Genomic DNA, 18,019 nt, shown 5'->3' with positions numbered 1-18,019 from the left:
AATGGTGGCAGCTACGGCGACTGCTATTTGCGTCCCTGCACAGCCCAGCAGCAGCTGGATGTCACTGCAGGCAGCCCCAGCTGGCAGCTCCATGGAGTTGCCGTGGAGTGGAGCCGGCCAGTTAGGAGTTCAGGGGGAGAGACGGAGCGCCTCCCCCCCCACCGTGGATGCCACGAAATGGAACGGTAAGTGACATTTGTACATCCCTAATCCAGATATAACATATAAGTACTTCTCATACTGTTTCCATGTAGATCAGCCCCTGGATTTTAAAACTCCTCCTTAATGCTGAAGGTGATGTGGGCCACATCCTGTAACACACACACTCTAAATCAAACCTCCCATCATGGCAACTTTCCCCATCCTTGGAACCCTTGATGTGCTGGGGGTCCAAGGATTCTTTCTATTCTGAAAGAAGAGAGATTTGTTAGAATAGATTACAAATGACGTTCACTCTCAAGGCAGGTACATTGGTTTTTATTACCACCATGCTGTACAAAATAAGTGTATTTCAATCATATGCAGTCTTTTGTTTCATCATTAGATGCTCCTTTTTATTCAGATCTGGCCTCAATACAATAATGTAGCTTTTGGGGATGAAAATGCAACCCTGTAATCCCAAACTGGAGGCCAAGATGGAGAAGACCTGCACAGCCACCATGTATTTACCTTTGGTGCTCAGGTAGGTCGGCACAAAGGACACCCACACACTGCAAAACACCAACATGCTGAAGGTGATCAACTTGGCTTCGTTGAATGCCCCAGGCAGTTTCCTGGCTAGGAAAGCCACAATCAAACAGATGGCAGCTAGAAAGCCCATGTAACCAAGTGTGATATAAAACATAATGGCAGACCCTTCATTGCATTGCAGGATGATGTGCCCAGGTTGGGAAAGCATGTCAGAGTCTGGAAATGGAGGAAAGATTCTAAGCCAGACAATGCAGGTGCCAATTTGAACACTAGAGGAAGAGATTACAATAGAGTTTGCCAAACTGCTCCCCAGCCATTTCCTCATCCTGCTTCCTGGCTTGGTGGCTACAAATGCCACCACCACCATGATCGTTTTGGCCAACAAACAAGAGACGGCAACCGAGAAGATGATGCTGAAGGCAGTTTGTCGGAGAAGGCAGGTCACCTTCTGGGGCTGACCAATGAATAGGAAGGAGGACAAAAAGGAAAGTAGCAGGGAGATGAGGAGCATGTAGGTGAGGTTGCGGTTGTTGGCTCTGACTACTGGAGTTTCTCGATATTTAATGAAGATCACTAAAAGAAGGCCAGTGGTTAGGGACAAGAAAAGGGAAAAGAAAGTGAGGATGATCCCCAACATTCCTTTGTAGGAGAGAAAGTTGATCAGCTTAGGAACACAATGAACTCGGTCCTTGTTTGGATGTTGATCATCTGGACACTTTTTGCAATGGCCTGCATCTGAAGAAGAAGAGGAAAGACCAGCTGAAGCATTATTATAATCCAGACTTATGCAAGTGGTGCTGCCCTGAAAACATTTTGGACTGCAATCCCCAGCATTGCTGACCATTGTACATAATGGTTTGGACTGATGGCAGTTGAATTCCAGAACATCTGCTGGGAATCATGTTGGGGAAAGCTGCTACACTCGATTTTACATAATTCTTAGTCAGTGGTCTATTACGGTCTCCAAAACAGGGGTGGACAGTAAATTGATCTCCAGATGTTTTAGAATTCACATCCCAGCTTTCTCTCCATTCGTCATGTTGGCAGGAGCCTTTGGAAATTGAATTACAAACAACTGGAGATTGTCAGGGTGGAAACTGAGCCCATAGAGCCCCAGAGCAGTTCTGGTTCTGAGGAAGAGCAACAACCCATGGGAAAGGAGCTCGCTCATCGCTCACAGGCACAGTGGCAGGGAGAGATTCCTCCTGCCTGCATTCCTGATAGAGATAGTGACACTGGCAGTGAGAGAGCGGGGGATGGGGTCTTGCTGGATGCTTGGCACAGATTCAGGGAGCAGTGCCAGATGGAGGGCGCCGAGAGGAGTCGCTCTGCCCACTTGGCGCTAAAACAACGGTCATGTCCCAAGGACCTACTGGCAAGAGGGAGGACCTCTCCATAGCCCATAAGTTCAGAGGTTTCCTTCTCTTCTCCTTCAAACAGGGACCAACTGCCTTACCTAGAGCTTAGGCTACTCTGCTAACTACCCCAGTGCAGTTCCTTGCTTAGTCACTGGTGATTAGCATCTGAAAGAGTCATTAAGTTGTAAAGGAATAAAGCCTTGGAAAGAATCCTCCTCGTCTGTGTCTTGTGTTGGCTATTGGAGGGGACTGTAAGAGGCAGCTAGGGCACTCCTGACAGAGATCTACTTTCTGCCCACCCCTGCCATATCAGATATGTTAAGGGTGAAAGCATAGATGCCATGAGAGGAAGGTGAAACAAGGATTTTGGAGAGCAAAAACTAACAAAATGAATTAGGGTTGAAATGGGGCCAGATTTAAGAATGTCATGCCACAGTATGTGGTGGTGGCCTGTAGCATTAAACAAAGATAAGGCACATACATGGAGGTTAGGTATATCAATACCTTGTAATCATGGTGCCTATATTGTAGCCTTCCCATCCCTTTTTATCATGTGCCATGTCTTTTTATATTGTAAGCCTGTCAGCAGGGACTATCTTTATTCTGATTAATTGTAGGCCACCCTAGAAGCCTTTTTTTGCTGATGAGCAGGATAAAAATACTTTGAATAAACAATTAATTAATACATATATACATCCTACAGTCTGCTTCTGCATACCACTTGATGATAGTAACAACAGGAGAGGGCTATTTCCTTCATTTCCTGCTTACGTGCTTCTCGGAGGCACCTGGCTGGATGCTTTGGGAACAGCCTGCTGGACTAGATGGTCCATTGATGTGAACCAACAGGGCTCTGCCTCTGTTCAATGGCAGGGGATATATTTTGCATGGAGAAGGTTGCAGGTTCAGTCCTCTGCATCACCAACCCAAACGTATCCCAGAAAGAAGGTCCAGGAATCCACTCGCCTGAGATTTTGCCCAAGATTCTAGATTCTCTACCAGTCAAAGTCACTCCATGGGTGAGAGGCTTCATTGGCCAGGGACGTGGTCAGTTGCCTGCTCTGGATGGGGTTACTCTTCTCTGAAGGAGCAGGAGTGTAGTCTCAAAACTGGAATTCTGTGATGCACTTTATGTGGGCCTGCCTTAAGGTGGGTATGGAAACTAGGGTTGTGCATCGCTTCAGTGCTAAATCCAAATCCCAAAGCCAATTGGGGCCCTTCAGGGGAACCTCTGTGAGATTCGATGTAAATCAGACCAGCACCAAGGTGCTCCAAAGCGAAGCAGGTCACCGATGCAGGGCCTCCATCCACCTCAGAGATTCGAAGCTATTCTGATGCCTTCTGAAGCCCAGACAGTCTGTCTTGACAAGGTATAAACTGGAGGAAGATCAGGGAGGGAGCTAGGAGGAGGAGGGAGGAAGGGGAGAGGAGGAGAGGGGGGAAGGGGAAAGGCGGAGGAGGGAGGGGGTTTTGGTGAATGGCAACTCTAGTTGCCAAATTAGGGCTGAACGTAACGCAGCAGTTTCCAACCAGTTATCGTGGTGGAGGAAGGTGGGGTGGATACTGGATATATTGGAGATCAGCCTGCATTTGTCTCATTGTGGGAGAGAGAGCTGGTGCTTACAGTTAGAGAGAGCTGTGTCGGTTAGTTGGGTAGATCTGTGTTTTGTATGTGTGTGTGACATTAGGGATGTACGAAAGGGACTTACCTTGTCCCGCAGCTTTTTTCGCGGTGGGGGGGAGGCGCTTCGCTTCTCCCCCGGAAGTTCATGCGAGGGGGGGGTGTCTTCCCGCCTCGCCCGGCCGAAATTCAGGCCGGGGGGGAGGCTTCCCACCTCGCCCGGCCGAAATTCAGGCCAGGGAGAAGCGTCCCATCTCCCCGGCCGCGAACTATTTATTTGCGTTGCCCTTATTTTCACCGTAGTCTACGTAAATCTTTACGTAGACTACAGGAACCAAATAAGGAACGTGAATGACGGCTCCCTATGGGGGCTGCCATTTGCGTACGCGCTTTTTTTTTTTTTTCAAAGTCACCCGTGATAGGCTACGTGACGATTAACGTAGCCTATCACGGCTGACTTTGCAAATCTAGCCGTGACAGGCTACGTTAATCGTTACGTAGCCTATCACAGGGGCGTTTTTTTTTTTTTACTTTTCTTGTAATGGCGGCGGCGGCAGCCAGTCGAAAGACCGGCTGTCGCCCCCGCCCCTGACGAAGACCTGCTGAACCGCCGCTGGGACCCGCCACCGGGAGTGACATTCGTAAAAGGTAAGTCCCATCCCGGGGGGGCAGAATTTCTCCCCGAACCTTCGGAGGACCAAATGCGTTGGCACTTGGCCCCCCGAAGTTTCTGGGAGAAATTCTCCCCCATCCCTAGTGTGTGTGTGTGTGTGTGTGTGTGTGTTGTACCAAAGCTTTGTTCTTATTCTTTCTCACCCAGCCCCTTTCAGTTCAACTATTCCCTTTCTTTCTTTTCTAGATAATTTATGTAGAAAACCAGGATCATTATTTCTGCCTTTCCTTGCCTTGTTCTTTGGCTTCACCACCACCACCACTCCACCCCACCCCATTCTTCTGAATTATTCAACCATTCTTATTAGTTTTCTCTTTCTTTCATTTCTCTTTCTCTCTCTCTCTTTCTTTCATTCTTTCAAGAAACAAAAAATTAAGATGTTCTTTTATTTTATTTTATTTTATTTTATTTATTTATTTCTATACCACCCAATAGCCGAAGCTCTCTGGGTGGTTCACAAAAATTAAATCCAAGCAACACACAATAAAACAATTTAAAATATACAGAACATTAAAACCACAATATAACAATATAACCACAATAAAACCTAGCAGCAGTGCAGGAGTTTAAAATACAGATTTAAAACGGCAAAGATAAAAATTTACAAAGCTAAAATGCTAAAATGCCTGGGAGAAATAAAAAGGTCTTCACCTAGTGCCGAAAGGAATACAATGTAGGCACCAGGCGAACCTCACTAGGGAGCTCATTCCAGAGCCGGGGTGCCACAGCAGAAAAAGCCCTCCTCCTAGTAGCCACCCGCCTCACTTCCTTTGGCAGGGGCTCACGGAGAAGGGCCGCTGATGATGATCTTAAGGTCCGGGCAGGCACATATGGGAGGAGGCGATCCTTCAGGTAACCTGGCCCCAAGCCGTTAAGGGCTTTGAATGTTAACACCAGCACTTAGTTGCCTTGCCTTGCCCACTGCTTCCCCCTCCCCCAATATTCTAAATGCAAATCTTCCTTTGTAGTTTCCCCTTTCTTACTAGATTGTGTAAAACAAAGGAATGATGGATGGATGGATGGATGGATGGATGGATGGATGGATGGATGGATAGATTAGATAGGCAGGCAGGCAGGCAGAATGTACTTCCCTTCCTTTCCTTGTTCCTCTCCCCCACCCACCCACCCCTCTCAATTCCTGTATTTCCTTCTCATTATTGAACTCTATATGTTTTCCCTAAACTAAAACATAGTAAATGCCTTTACTTTGCTTGTAGGTAGTTCTGTATTTACTTTTGTTTTGCTCTTGTGTGTCTGTGTGCATGTCTGTGTTTCTTGTGTGTCTGTGTTTCTTGTGTGTCGGTGTGCATGTCTGTGTTTCTGTGCTTGCATTGCAGTCAAGCAAGTAGGGATGTATGAAACACCTACCTGGCTCTGTGCCGGGAAATCTGCGGTGGGGGGGAGGCGCTCCAACCCTCCCCCCAGAATCCTCGACAGGGAGGAGGTGATCCGGTCCTCCCCTCCGGAATCCTGCCCAGCTGGCTCCGCTCTGCGGCCAAGCCATGGAGCTGCCACCCTGCTCCAGCTGCCCACAGCCGGACATCCGGCCGCTGGGCAGCCCTGCAGGGACGCAAATGGCAGCTGTCGTAGCTGCCATTTGCATCCCTGTATTGAGCCATGATAGGCTACGTAAATATTTATATAGCCTATCACGGCAGGGGGGAAAATCCCAGTGTACGCAAATGGTGGTAGCCGCCACTATTTGCGTACGCTGGGTTTCCACCCCCCCCCCACCGTGATAGGCTACGTAAATACTTACGTAGCCTATCGCGGCCTCTGCAGGGATGCAAATGGCATCTCTGCGTTAGCCGTAATAGGCTACATAAGTATTTACATAGCCTATCACGGCTACGAAGAGGAGGAAGCGAATGGCAGCTGCAGGACGGCCGCCATTCGCAAAGCAGCACGGACAGGAGCAGGTAAGTGCTCCGTTTTGCACGACTTTGATGGGGTGGGGGCATGCATTTGTGGGTTGGGGGGGCAGGGACTTCATTCTGCAAAGGATTTCAGGGGGCCGAATGCACTGGCATTCGGCCTCACCGAGATCCATCGCGGAATTCTCTGACATCCCTACAAGCAAGACACTACACACATCCACATCTCAACATACAGCGGGCAAAGCACTACATATATTATTTATATAATACTCCACTGTGTGGCAAAGCAAGAAAGCCCAATATGAGGCAACACTGGGGTCTTGAATCCATTGCAGAGTTCTCCAACATCCCTATGGCTACAATCAAACAGTACTTGAGAGACAGTGAGAAGGAAATTATATGGATTTAGAAAAGATGGAGTTAGGCAAAATAAGCTGACCAGACTTTAGAAATCCAGCAATTTTTTATCACAGGGCAGTTGCATGGATCAATCATCTCTTAGTCCAAGATGGCAAATTGGAAGTCCAAGCATGGATGCCAACTTCATCTGGCCCCAGATTATTACATTTAGTAGTACTAGGGGAGAAGTGTTATTTGCACTTCAACAAAACCTACAGCAGAGATTAGGGATAGTGACCTCTTCCTAATCACCACATAAACACCTAACTTCTCTGATGACTGCTTTATGACCTTTGGTTTGAGTCTCTGAGAACAGCACATTTTATCTGTCCCTACCAGAAAAAACTACTGTGCCAAACTGTCTGAAATTTGGCAGGTGGAATCCCCTATTTTACTGTTTTTACAAACAGTAAAACGTTACAGCTCTTTGCTTTGAGAGTTTTTGTTGAAAAAACCAAATTTCATCTGCACCTAGCACAAAAACTACTGGGACAGAAATTTGGCAGGAGGAAACCCCTTCCATGGGGGTTGCCAGGTCCCCAAATTTCATATATTTCTGATGAAAACTGAAAAAGGACTTAGGGATGTCAGAGAATTTTGCCACGAATCTCGGGAAGGTCAAATGCCAGAGCATTCAGCCCCCCAAAATTGGTGGCGAAATAGTCTGCCCCCCCGCCCCCCCGGGACGGGACTTACCTTGGGCGAATCCTCCTGGCGGCAGCGGCAGCTCCGGCGGCGGTGCAGCGGTGGCAGCGGCGGACGGTCTTCCGACCGGCTGCCACCGTTGCCATTTCCAGTTAAAAAAAAAAAAAGTGATTGGCTATGTAAAGATTTACGTAGCCTATCACGGCTAGATTTTTAAAAAATACTGTGGAAGGGTATGTAAATGTTTACATAGCCTATCACAGCTGAGTAAAAAAAACAAAAAAACCGCTCATACGCAAATGGCGGCGCCAATGGGCGCCACCATTTGCGTTGTTTATTTTGGTACGTCTAGTCTATGTAAACATTTACGTAGACTATGGTGAAAATAAGAGGAACGCAAATAGCGTAGCGTCTACACTATTTGTGTTCCCCTTATTTTCGCCGTAGTCTATGTAAATGTTTACGTAGATTTGTTGTTCAGTCGTTCAGTCGTGTCCGACTCTTCGTGACCCCATGGACCATAGCACGCCAGGCCTTCCTGTCCTGCGCTCTCTCCCTGAGCGTGCTCAAGTTCATATTCATTGCATCGGTGATGCTATCTAGCCATCTCATCCTCTGCTGTCCCCTTCTCCTTTTGCCTTCAGTCTTTCCCAGCATCAGGGTCTTTTCCAGAGAGTTTTCTCTTCGCATTAGGTGGCCAAAATATTGGAGCTTCAGCTTCAGTATCTGTCCTTCCAATGAGCACTCAGGGTTGATTTCCTTTCGGATGGACTGATTTGACCTCCTTGCAGTCCAGGGGACTCGTAAGAGTCTTCTCCAGCACCACAGTTCGAAAGCATCAATTCTTCAGCGCTCAGCCTTCCTTATAGTCCAGCTCTCACAGCCATACATTACTACTGGGAAAAACATAGCTTTGATTAGACAGACCTTTGTCGGCAAGGTGATGTCTCTGCTTTTTACTATACTGTCTAGGTTTGCCATAGCTTTCCTCCCAAGGAGCAAGCGTCTTTTAATTTCATGGCTACAGTCACCGTCTGCAGTGATCTTGGAGCCCAAGAAAATAAAATCTGTCACTGCTTCCATTTCTTCCCCTTCTATATGCCAGGAAGTGATGGGGCCAGAGGCCATGATCTTTGTTTTTTTAATGTTGAGTTTCAAACCAGCTTTTGTACTCTCCTCTTTCACGTTCAACAAGAGGCTCTTTAGTTCCTCTTCGCTTTCTGCCATTAGGGTGGTATCGTCTGCATATCTGAGGTTGTTGATAATTCTCCCGGCAATCTTAATTCCGACCTGTGATTCATCCAACCCGGCGTTTCTCATGATGTACTCTGCATATAAGTCAAATAAGCAGGGAGACAATATGCAGCCTTGTCGTACTCCTTTCCCAATTTTGAACCAATCGGTTGTTCCATGTCTGGTTCTTATTGTTGCTTCTTGACACTCATACAGGTTTCTCAGGAGACAGGTGGTGTGGTACCCCCATCTCTTTCAGAATTTGCCACAGTTTGTTGTGATCCACACAATCCAAGGCTTTAGCGTAGTCAATGAAGCAGAAATAGACGTTTTTCTGGAATTCTCTTGCTTTCTCCATGATCCAGCGAAAGTTGGCGATTTGATCTCTAGTTCCTCTGCCTCTTCGAAAGCCAGCTTGTACTTCCGGTAGTTCTCGGTTCGCATACTGCTGAAGCCTAGCTTGTAGGATTTTGAGCATCACCTTGCTGGCATGTGAAATGAGCGCAATTGTGCGGTACTTTGAACACTCTTTGGTGTTGCCCTTCTTTGGAATTGGAATGTAAACTGACCTTTTCCAGTCTTGTGGCCACTGTTGAGTGTTCCAAATTTGTTGGCATATTGAGTGCAGCACTTTAACAGCATCATCTTTTAGGCCAAAATAAGGAATAAGGATTGTGTACGTGCTTTTCTTTTTTTTTACTCAGCCGTGATAGGCTACGTAAACATTTACGTAGTAGCCTATTACGGCTGACTGCAGGGATGCAAACGGCGGCGGCTACAGCCGCCGCCATTTACTGCCCGGCTGGCCAGGATTCGGGGGTGGAGGGATGGAGCGCCTCCCCCCCCAGCCAGAATTTCAGGGGGGAGGGACAGAGTGCTTCCCCCCCCAGCCAGAATTTCGGGGGGAGGGACGGAGCGCCTCCCCCCCACCACGAATCAAATTTTGTTAAAGGTAAGTGACTTTCCTACATCCCTAAAAAAGGTATGGCCATTTCTGTTTTCAAATTGAAGACAACAGGGAAATGTCAAACCTGAATGGTTTGGATATCCGAAGCTCGCTTCAGATCCAAATCCGAAGCAAAACAAATGGGTTCCGAATCAGTCAGAAATTAAGCAAGGCTGCTTTGGAAGGTCCAAAGCGGCAACCAAAGCGAAGTTGGGTGGTCGGTGCACAGCCCTAGTGGAACCACCATAGGGTGATGAACAACCAGCTTGGCTGCTAATAAGAGCAGCTTATCCCCAGCACATTACACCTATGCTGAGGGAACTGCACTAGCTCCCTGTATGCTGCAGGTCTGGGTGGAAAGTATCTGTACTGTTTTACAAACCATTAATCAACTCAGGACCAGGATTCTTCATAGATCAACTGAAACCCTACCGGACTACTCAGATCACTGCACTCATCAGGAGGTACTATTGGGGTAAACTGCACACAACACTGTCTTTAAATACTGGTTTTTCCATTTATGTGTGAAGCTTGCAGTACAGCGGAGACTGAAAGTGTCATGAAGCACACAAGGAGAACGCTGGTGAATCATGCTGAAGACTCCACCGACTGGTTGCTTCCCCCTCTGTACTCCATTACTTTGGCTATTGGGCAGTATAGAAATAAAATAAATAAATAAAATTACTTCAAGATGTTCCTTTGACACCCTTGGTAAAATTAGTTAATGAACATTTTAATAATTAAATAGGAACAAATCAAGAAAGGAACCCATGCCTGAAACAACCCTTCCCAGAATATGTCGATACGTGTGTGCCCTGTTCCTAAAGAGAAGCGCTTGGCTCCAGAGTAACCCACCTTCCTGCATGGAGATTGTTCCTTCTGGACATGGGACACAAGCATAGCAACAGATGGGCTCTCCTTCCTTAATCGACTTGGCATATCCAGGCCGACAACTTTCAGTACATCGAGAAAAAGGCGTGGCCTATCCATGAAGAGAATGACAATATAGGAAAATTTCTTAGTCTGAGAGTTTTATAGATATTGGTAGAAAGGAGTTATACTTTTCTATAACAGGGAACTTTTAGTTGGTGCCTCCTAGCTAGGGATGGCAGAGAATTCTGCCATGGATCTCGGTGAGGCCGAATTCCAGTGCATTTGGCCCCCTGAAATCTGTGGCAGAATGGCCTGCCACCCCCCACGCCCCCACAGATCCTCCCCGGGATGAGACTTACCTGGGGCGGATCTTCCGAGGCGGCAGCAACTCCGGTGGCAACTGCGGCGGCAGCGGCTGCAGCGGCTGGTCTTCCGACCGGCTGCCGCTGCCACCATTTGCAGTCTCGTCAGGGTTTTTATTTTTTAACAAGATGTGATAGGCTACGTGAAGACTTATGTAGCCTATCTCGTCTGGCTTAAAAAAAAAATCGTACGCAAATGGCAGCGGCTATGGCCACCGCCATTTGCGTTCCTTATTTTTGGCCGTCTTAGTCTACGTAAATATTTACGTAGACTAAGACGGCCAAAATAAGGGCAACGCAAATAGCGTAGTGGACGCTATTTGCGTTCCCCCTTATTTTCACCATCTTAGTCTACGTAGATATTTACGTAGACTAAGATGGCCAAAAAGAAGGAACGCAAATGGTGGTGGCCATAGCCGCCGCCATTTGCGTATGCACTTCTTTTGTGTGTTTTTTAAGCCAGACGTGATAGGCTACATAAGTCTTTACGTAGCCTATCACGGCTGACTACAGGGACACAAACGGCAGCGGCTACGGCTGCCGCCATTTGCGTCCCTGCTAGCCAGTGGCTGGATTCCCCTCCCCCAGCGGAACCCGGCGGAGCCAGGTAAGGGGAGTTTCATACATCCCTACCCCTAGCTCCTCTTTGGTGGCTGTTTTTGTGTTGATGGAATAAAAGCAGAGGCAGTCTGCAATCTGGTGCTTGAAAGGAACAATTGAAGGCACAATCCTATGTATATTAAGACTGAAAGACGTCCTTCAACTCTCAGCATCCCACAGCCAACATGGCTGTCTGAAGCATCCTGGGAGTTGGAGGAACCTTTTCTGTCTAAACCTGCATGGGATTGGGCCTTAAAGCATCCCTAATCAACCCCTGTGCACATTGTAACAAAAATAAAAATAATCCAAGAAAATATTACTTCGGTTTGGGCCCAGATTCTCCTGTGACAACAGCAACTCCCATTCCACAGAGAATCAAATGAATTTCATATCATGAGTGCAGAACGGTGGGGGCCAACCACACAACATTAAGATGATGGTGATGATGATGAAGATGATATGCTCAGAGCCACACAGAGTCTTTGTAACCCAGCAACAAATTGTGAGATTGTCTGAATTCCACCTCTTTTCATAACCTCAAAGAATCACCTGCCATATTAAAGACTAACAAATTCACTTCGGGCTAAGTTTTGTAGGCACCATTCATCAGATCCAGATGGACCTCTTTTCATATCTATTCAGAAGTAACAGGGAGAAGCTGCACAGTACAAAAATTCATCTTATGATTGTCTCCTCCTCACAAGTAAAGAGGACTGGATTACTCAGGACTTACGATGGGAAAGCATACCTGCAAAGCTGAGTGGTGGGTAGTGGGGAGGTATAATAAAGGATTTAGGAGGATATTTAACAAATAAAGTGGCAAAAGACATTAAAGACAGAGTTTAAAAAATATCCCAAATGCAGTGAAAAAAGACATTGTAACAACCTTTCAAATTAATATATACTGAAATCTCTCTCATTCTCATTCACACACACACATACACAAACAGATCCACCCCCTTCACACAGAACACCCATGCCTTAAAGCAAATTAGGGGCCAACACCTGCACAGGTGACCCAGATATTGCCATACAATTGTACACATGATGGGATGTGGGGGGATCTTTCCCTACACTGCCCTGCTTCCCTGTCCCCTCTGCTGGCTTCTGCGAAATGGGTAATTTATGATGGCCATGCCCCCCAGAATAGCCATTATGCAAATGGACACACCCCATCATGGAAGCCATTTTATGACAGCCCCCACAAGATCTCACAACATTTCAAATCTCCTTTGTAAACAATATAGCAGAACACTGGCCTGGCAAACTTCACAGAAGGCCTCCAAGCGTTCCTTAAAATGATACTAAACCTTTTCCAGTTATACTCACTATGTTATTTTAGTATAAATTAATAGATTGCGAAGCACAGTCCTAAAGTGTTCTGTACAATAGCTAACAAACTGATAGAACTTAAGGCTGCAATCCTATGCCCACTTACCTGGGACTAAGCCCAATTGAACTTAATGGGCAAGCCTTATTGAACTCAATGGGACAAATTTTGCAGTAGACATATATCAGATTGCCTGGGAAGGTATAGGAATGTAATAAATAAATGAAGTATTAAAGGGCATCAAATGAAAAGAGTAGTTTCTCTAACCTGCTTAAAGCTCTTTGGCCACACAATGGCATTCTGATCGATGGTGAACTTGATCTCCGTGGAGGCCTGTCTCTCTATGGTCCCAACTTCCACTCTAGCAGTGGACATATTGGGAAAAACCACCCAGTTGACAATATAAAAGTCAGATGCCAGTTCCCCGTGCTCATTCATATAAGCTCCATCCACCGAAGTATTGTAAAGATGGAATTCTCTCAGGAAAGGGTGTAACTAGAATGAAATAGAAAAAGAAAACACTTGAGAATTTCTGGAAAGTCTCTGGTACATATTGGGTCTGCCCATCTGGAGCTCTAATGTACACTGATTCTTCCAGCCACTGAGCCCTGTATAATTATTATGGCTGGGATATGGTATCTTAGCCTGTACACAGAATTCCCATTTTCTAGGAGAGTTCTGTGCACAGTCAAGCAAATGCTGTCATATCTTTCCTTGAGCCTATGCGACTCAAGGCAAAGTGGGCAGTTCTTGTAAATCTCTAAATCCATCCAGGTAGTGATCTCAACATGACAAATAGAAAATGTTCTGCACCTCCATACCCAGATCACCACAGGAATATCATCTGATACAGCCATGAAGACCTAAGTCACTCCCAACAGGGCTGCCTCTGCATGAATGTTGAAGTGACTCAATAATCTTATCTAGGAGACCACAACATTACCAACTGAAACCTCCTGGCTAGCTCAAGTTGGTACACTGTTGAGTGGCAGGGTAGGAGTTACACACATGGAATCCCCATTTGGTTGTATGAAGATTTTCAAAAGAATATTGAATCAACAATGGCTGGGGCACCTGATACACTAACTCTACCACTACTTCCCTGCCGCCATGGGGGTTCAAATCCCCACTACGGCTTTTCTGTAAAGCTCAATAGATTGCCTTGCCAGTCACAAGCACTCAGCTTAACCTAATTTGCAGGGCTGTTGTGAAGACAAAGATGGGGAGATTGACATGTATGCCACCTTGAGCTTCTTGGAAGAAAGGTGTGGTATAACGTACTCAGTGTATGACATGTGTAAAGGAAAAGGAATACCTGCCATGGCTGGAACCTTTGAAGTGCCTGCTTCTCTCCGCCAGCCATCCTCATTCCATTTGATCTGGATGAGTATGCAGCATGTAAAGTCTGTGCCACAGCCTGGATGGAACTGTAAATATTGTAGGAGTCTTGAGATAGGATCCTTTCAATCACATCCTGGAGCAGGTTCTCCCAGGTGTCTTTTTCTCTGCATCTTTCCCAGACTTTCACAGACAGAACATGACTGGAATTTAAACAATGAAATGCGGTCTCCCCAAAATGCTTGATAGCAATGGCAAATGATTCAAAATTGTCATATTGTGTCCGCTTGTCTTTCTTGACTGAGAATGACAAAGAAACTTGGTTGTGCTGGAAATCAACCATTTGGTACATGGAGCTGACACTGAGTTCCTGCAGAGCCGTTGAAATCCAAACTTTCCCCACAGTTTGTTTTGTTATCTGTTCAGCTCTGTGCATTATGAATACTACAGTTACTATGATCTGAGAGTCCACTGGACAAACAGCTACATTGACTTGAGTTTTTACAAAACATGAAACCACATCAAAAATCCTTCCCCAATTCTGCACGGGAATGCTTTCTGAGAAGGCAATGCAAATTCCGTTCCTGATCACCACAGGTGTGAAGCTGCTCATGAACCGTTCTCCATTGTCATTGTCTGGAGCCAGGAGACTGATCCAAGTCCATCTGAAATGCAGGAGCAGTTTGACAATCCCCAGGTATGGAGGTTCTGGTTTGGGGACCATCCGGTAACGAAAGGGGATCTTTGGTGTATCCTTGGGACCTTGACTGACAAACCCATAACTGACCTAGTAAAGAAAGGAAGAGATTGGGGATTTTCAAAAATAATATGCATCTTCACACTTGAATCAGTGTGAGGAAGGTGCACACTTTTTGAAAAATATACATAGAAATGTGCACTTTCCCCACTTGAATGAGCAAAAACAGGTCAAAAAGAAAAAAATCTTTGTGGTTGATTTTGGAGTATTTCGGGAAGTTCAAAAATCACTGTTTCAACCATCACTTCCCAATTCCCAGTTGGTAAACTGACCAAGCTAAGAGAAAACTAACTTAGACAAGTATGGTAAAAGGCACATTTGAAATCTGAGCCCCCAATCACATATTTGCTCCACACAAAGAAGAAAATATAATCTATGAGAGTCAATGGGAGCATGAAGCCTCAGAGTCTGGTCATGATCAAAGCAGACTGACTCCAAGTCAGGCTGAGCAGAATGGGGCCAGTTTCCAAAGCACTGAATCAGGGTCAGTGCACAGTCAAAGTGGGGGCCAGTGCACACCTTTACTCTGCGGCCCCTTCCCACCTTTGCCCCGCAACAATTGTCAGTGGTGCCTTGTTCTAGAATGCCTTGCTAAAGTTCCAGTACCTGCGGTGGTATGGCCATGGACACCAGTTGCTGGGGAATATGGGCGGGAGGGTGCTATTGCTTCGGCGTCCTGCTTGTGATTTCCTGGCCGACAGCTGGCTGGCCTCTGCGGGGACAAAATGCTGGACTAGATGGGACCTTGGTCTGCTCTAGCAGGGTTCTTCTTATGATCGTGTGTTCTTATGATGGGGGTGGGTGGGAAGGAATTTTAGGTTGGGTTTTTGTAAGTGGACAAAAACTACATTACAAAAAGTGGAGTCATTTCCACAAAAGTATTTGCCATAATAGATATGCAATTTTATCAGACGCACAAAATTTTTGTCCGTTTTACAAAATGGAAGTTGTCCAAAGGAAATTTAATTATGTGAATATTTTATATATATTCCAGGGGGACTGTTGGATGGACATTGATAGAGGGATCTTCTGGTCAAGGCATGTGCACTAATTCCAGGGTTGTTTTTACTTATAAAATTGAAACATTTATACCCCATACTTCAGTAGTACAACTTCCTGGGTGATTTTCAGTAACCCTAAAAATACAATGTTTGATCCAGCCTAAATTAGTCTAAGTAATATCCCATTGAAATCAATGTGACAAGTCAGCTGTGATTGAAGTGCCACTGAGAGCAATGGGATTATGTGTGATGGAATTATGTTGCTTCCTTGGGGGGATACTGATGGGAGGTCCAGAAGATGATGTCTTCACTTTGTAACCCTCCCATGCTTCCACACTTCTAGGACTTTTGGTTGCTAGAAAAATAAACATTAAGGAGAACGCAGTCCAAAGTTCTGCAGAATGCCTTTGGAGAGTTACTGCTAGCTGGCTTCCATCTGGAAGCACCCTTAGTCTGGATTCAACACAATATCAAAACCTGAAAACTCACTGCACCTTTTGTACTGTTTCACAACTCCACTGTGCAGAGGTGACAGTGGACAAATGAAATAACAGTGTATTCTAAGGAAGGGAAAACCTCTCTCAGACCATATTCAGCTCTTCTGATGCATGCTGCCTGTCTCCAGCTTTACATGGTGATGCCCAGCTCAATACCACCTCCTGATCATCGCTGGAGAGACTGCAAAGTGGAAATGCACTCAGCATTCATCCTTCACCACCGTTCATACCTGGGGGATTTTGTAGATGTCCAGCATGCTTGAAATCCTGTTGGAGATTTCAGAGTCTGTCCCTTCAAGGACCGCCAAGAGGTGATTCTGTCTCCCACAGCTGAAGTTTGGAACACTTTGCTCCCCCACAGACAGCAGGTCTGCCATGGCCTCATAAGTCATTCTTGCGTTGAAGTAGTTCTCATAGACATTGTAGCCCAGGGTGACGTTGGGCAACAGCATCGGATTCTGGTTGATCTCATGAATGGCAAACAAGAAGGGCAGGATGTACCAGTACTTCATACCCCCTATACTGCAACAAAAATAGATATCATCAGATTTTCACCCATATTCCATGGAAGGATATCACATTTCTTGCATCATGTATTAAAATGGTCTTTCTAGGAAATAGAATTCTCAAAACTATATGCTTAGAACTAGACTCCCAGTGACACTAATGGGAACTTTCTTCCCAGTGCAAAAAGTAGTATCAGGGGATGATTTTTGTTGGGACCATGACAGGGGCGGGGAAGGTTACACTCCTCTTCTCCACCCTTTGTAGTCAGGTTCCTAATTGCCCACCTTCCCTGACATGTATTTGCATAATTTAAAATATGGATGTTAAGATGAAAAAGAACAGATACCTTGCCACATTTGGTTTGGCCCTCAGGCTACCACTGACCTAGAGCCCAATTCAACATCATTTATCCTACCATGAGGAGTTCTCCAAAGGTCATGGTGCATAGCCCTTGAGAAGCAAAAGGCCTTGAACCACAAAGCAGGGGAAGATGCCCAGTCCAGTGCTGGAGAAGGCAGTGCAGGAGCTTTGAAGAACCAGGGCTGAAATCCTAAACATACTGGGCAGGGAATGAGCCCCATTGGGCACAGTGAGATCAATCCCTGAATAACCAGACCTGCACAGCATAACTAGGGACATACGAACATAGGCCATTGCCTTCTACTGAGTCAGACCCTTGGTCCATCTCACCCAGTATAGTCAACTCCGACTGGAAGTGGCTGTCCAACGTTTCAGGCAGCGGTTTTTCCAGCCCTACCTGGAGATGCTGGGGATCAAACCTGGGGCCTTTGGCAAGCTATGCACATACTCTACAGACTGAGCTATGGTCCCTCCCTCCATAGATCCAATCATAATATATCTTGAAGTGTTTGAGTATAATGAGATGGTGGGTTGGTGCTATAGGATGAAGGCTACTTTTTAGGATGTTTGCGAGTTATCACTGAAACATAGATGAGAGGAGGAGCAGTCAGCCTACAAACTAGAAAGGAAGGATAAAAAAAAGGTAGCCAGGTGATTTTTTTAATCTCTTTGTGCCATCTATGGTCACCCTAGACACACTGCAATTGGGAAGGTAATTCCACTACCTTTCGGGAGTTATGGTGCCTTGCATTTAATTAATTATTTATTTATTTATTGCATTTATACCCCGCCTTTCTTCCTCTCGCAAGGAACCCAAGGCAGCTTACATTATCCTCCTCCTCTCCATTTTATCCTCACAACAACAACCCTGTGAGGTGGGTTGGGCTGAGAGTCTGTGACTGGCCCAAAGTCACCCAGTGAGCTTCTATGGCCGAGTGGGGACTAGAACCCG

General features: G+C 46.0%; 1 protein-coding gene across 2 annotated transcripts; it reads right to left on the bottom strand.

The window, feature by feature from the left end:
* Positions 1-461: 461 nt before the first annotated feature.
* On the bottom strand, positions 462-16,716 carry LOC146355475 (vomeronasal type-2 receptor 26-like). Of its 2 annotated transcripts, none has more exons than XM_084832557.1 (5): positions 16,431-16,623; positions 13,923-14,732; positions 12,875-13,102; positions 10,298-10,424; positions 462-1,425 (listed from the first exon to the last, which is right to left on the bottom strand). In XM_084832557.1, exons 1-5 carry the CDS (start codon positions 16,590-16,592, stop codon positions 512-514), a joined length of 2,241 nt encoding a protein of 746 aa, XP_084688683.1. In that variant the 5' UTR covers positions 16,593-16,623; the 3' UTR covers positions 462-511. The 2 variants fall into 2 exon arrangements, with proteins under 2 accessions (XP_084688683.1, XP_084688684.1); XM_084832558.1 differs by lacking the exon at positions 462-1,425 and adding an exon at positions 8,407-10,086 and having other exon boundaries at positions 16,431-16,716.
* Positions 16,717-18,019: the final 1,303 nt, after the last annotated feature.

The sequence above is a fragment of the Heloderma suspectum genome, chromosome 2 (genome assembly GCF_057233095.1).
Source record: "Heloderma suspectum isolate Gila_16-S chromosome 2, 16-S_ref, whole genome shotgun sequence".
Taxonomy (NCBI): Eukaryota; Metazoa; Chordata; class Lepidosauria; order Squamata; family Helodermatidae; genus Heloderma; species Heloderma suspectum.
Note: the sequence above shows the minus strand (reverse complement) of the source record. Positions and strands in the feature narration are given on the sequence as shown.

Bases quoted from the DNA above. Each gene is read 5' to 3' on its own strand.
- LOC146355475 (XM_084832557.1), bottom strand. From the start codon at position 16,592: ATGACTTATGAGGCCATGGCAGACCTGCTGTCTGTGGGGGAGCAAAGT. The intron at 14,733-16,430 runs GTATGAACGGTG...TTTCTTTACTAG, and splicing joins ACATCTACAAAATCCCCCAG to GTCAGTTATGGGTTTGTCAG. The intron at 1,426-10,297 runs GTGGGTTACTCT...CTTCTTCTTCAG, and splicing joins AACAATCTCCATGCAGGAAG to ATGCAGGCCATTGCAAAAAG.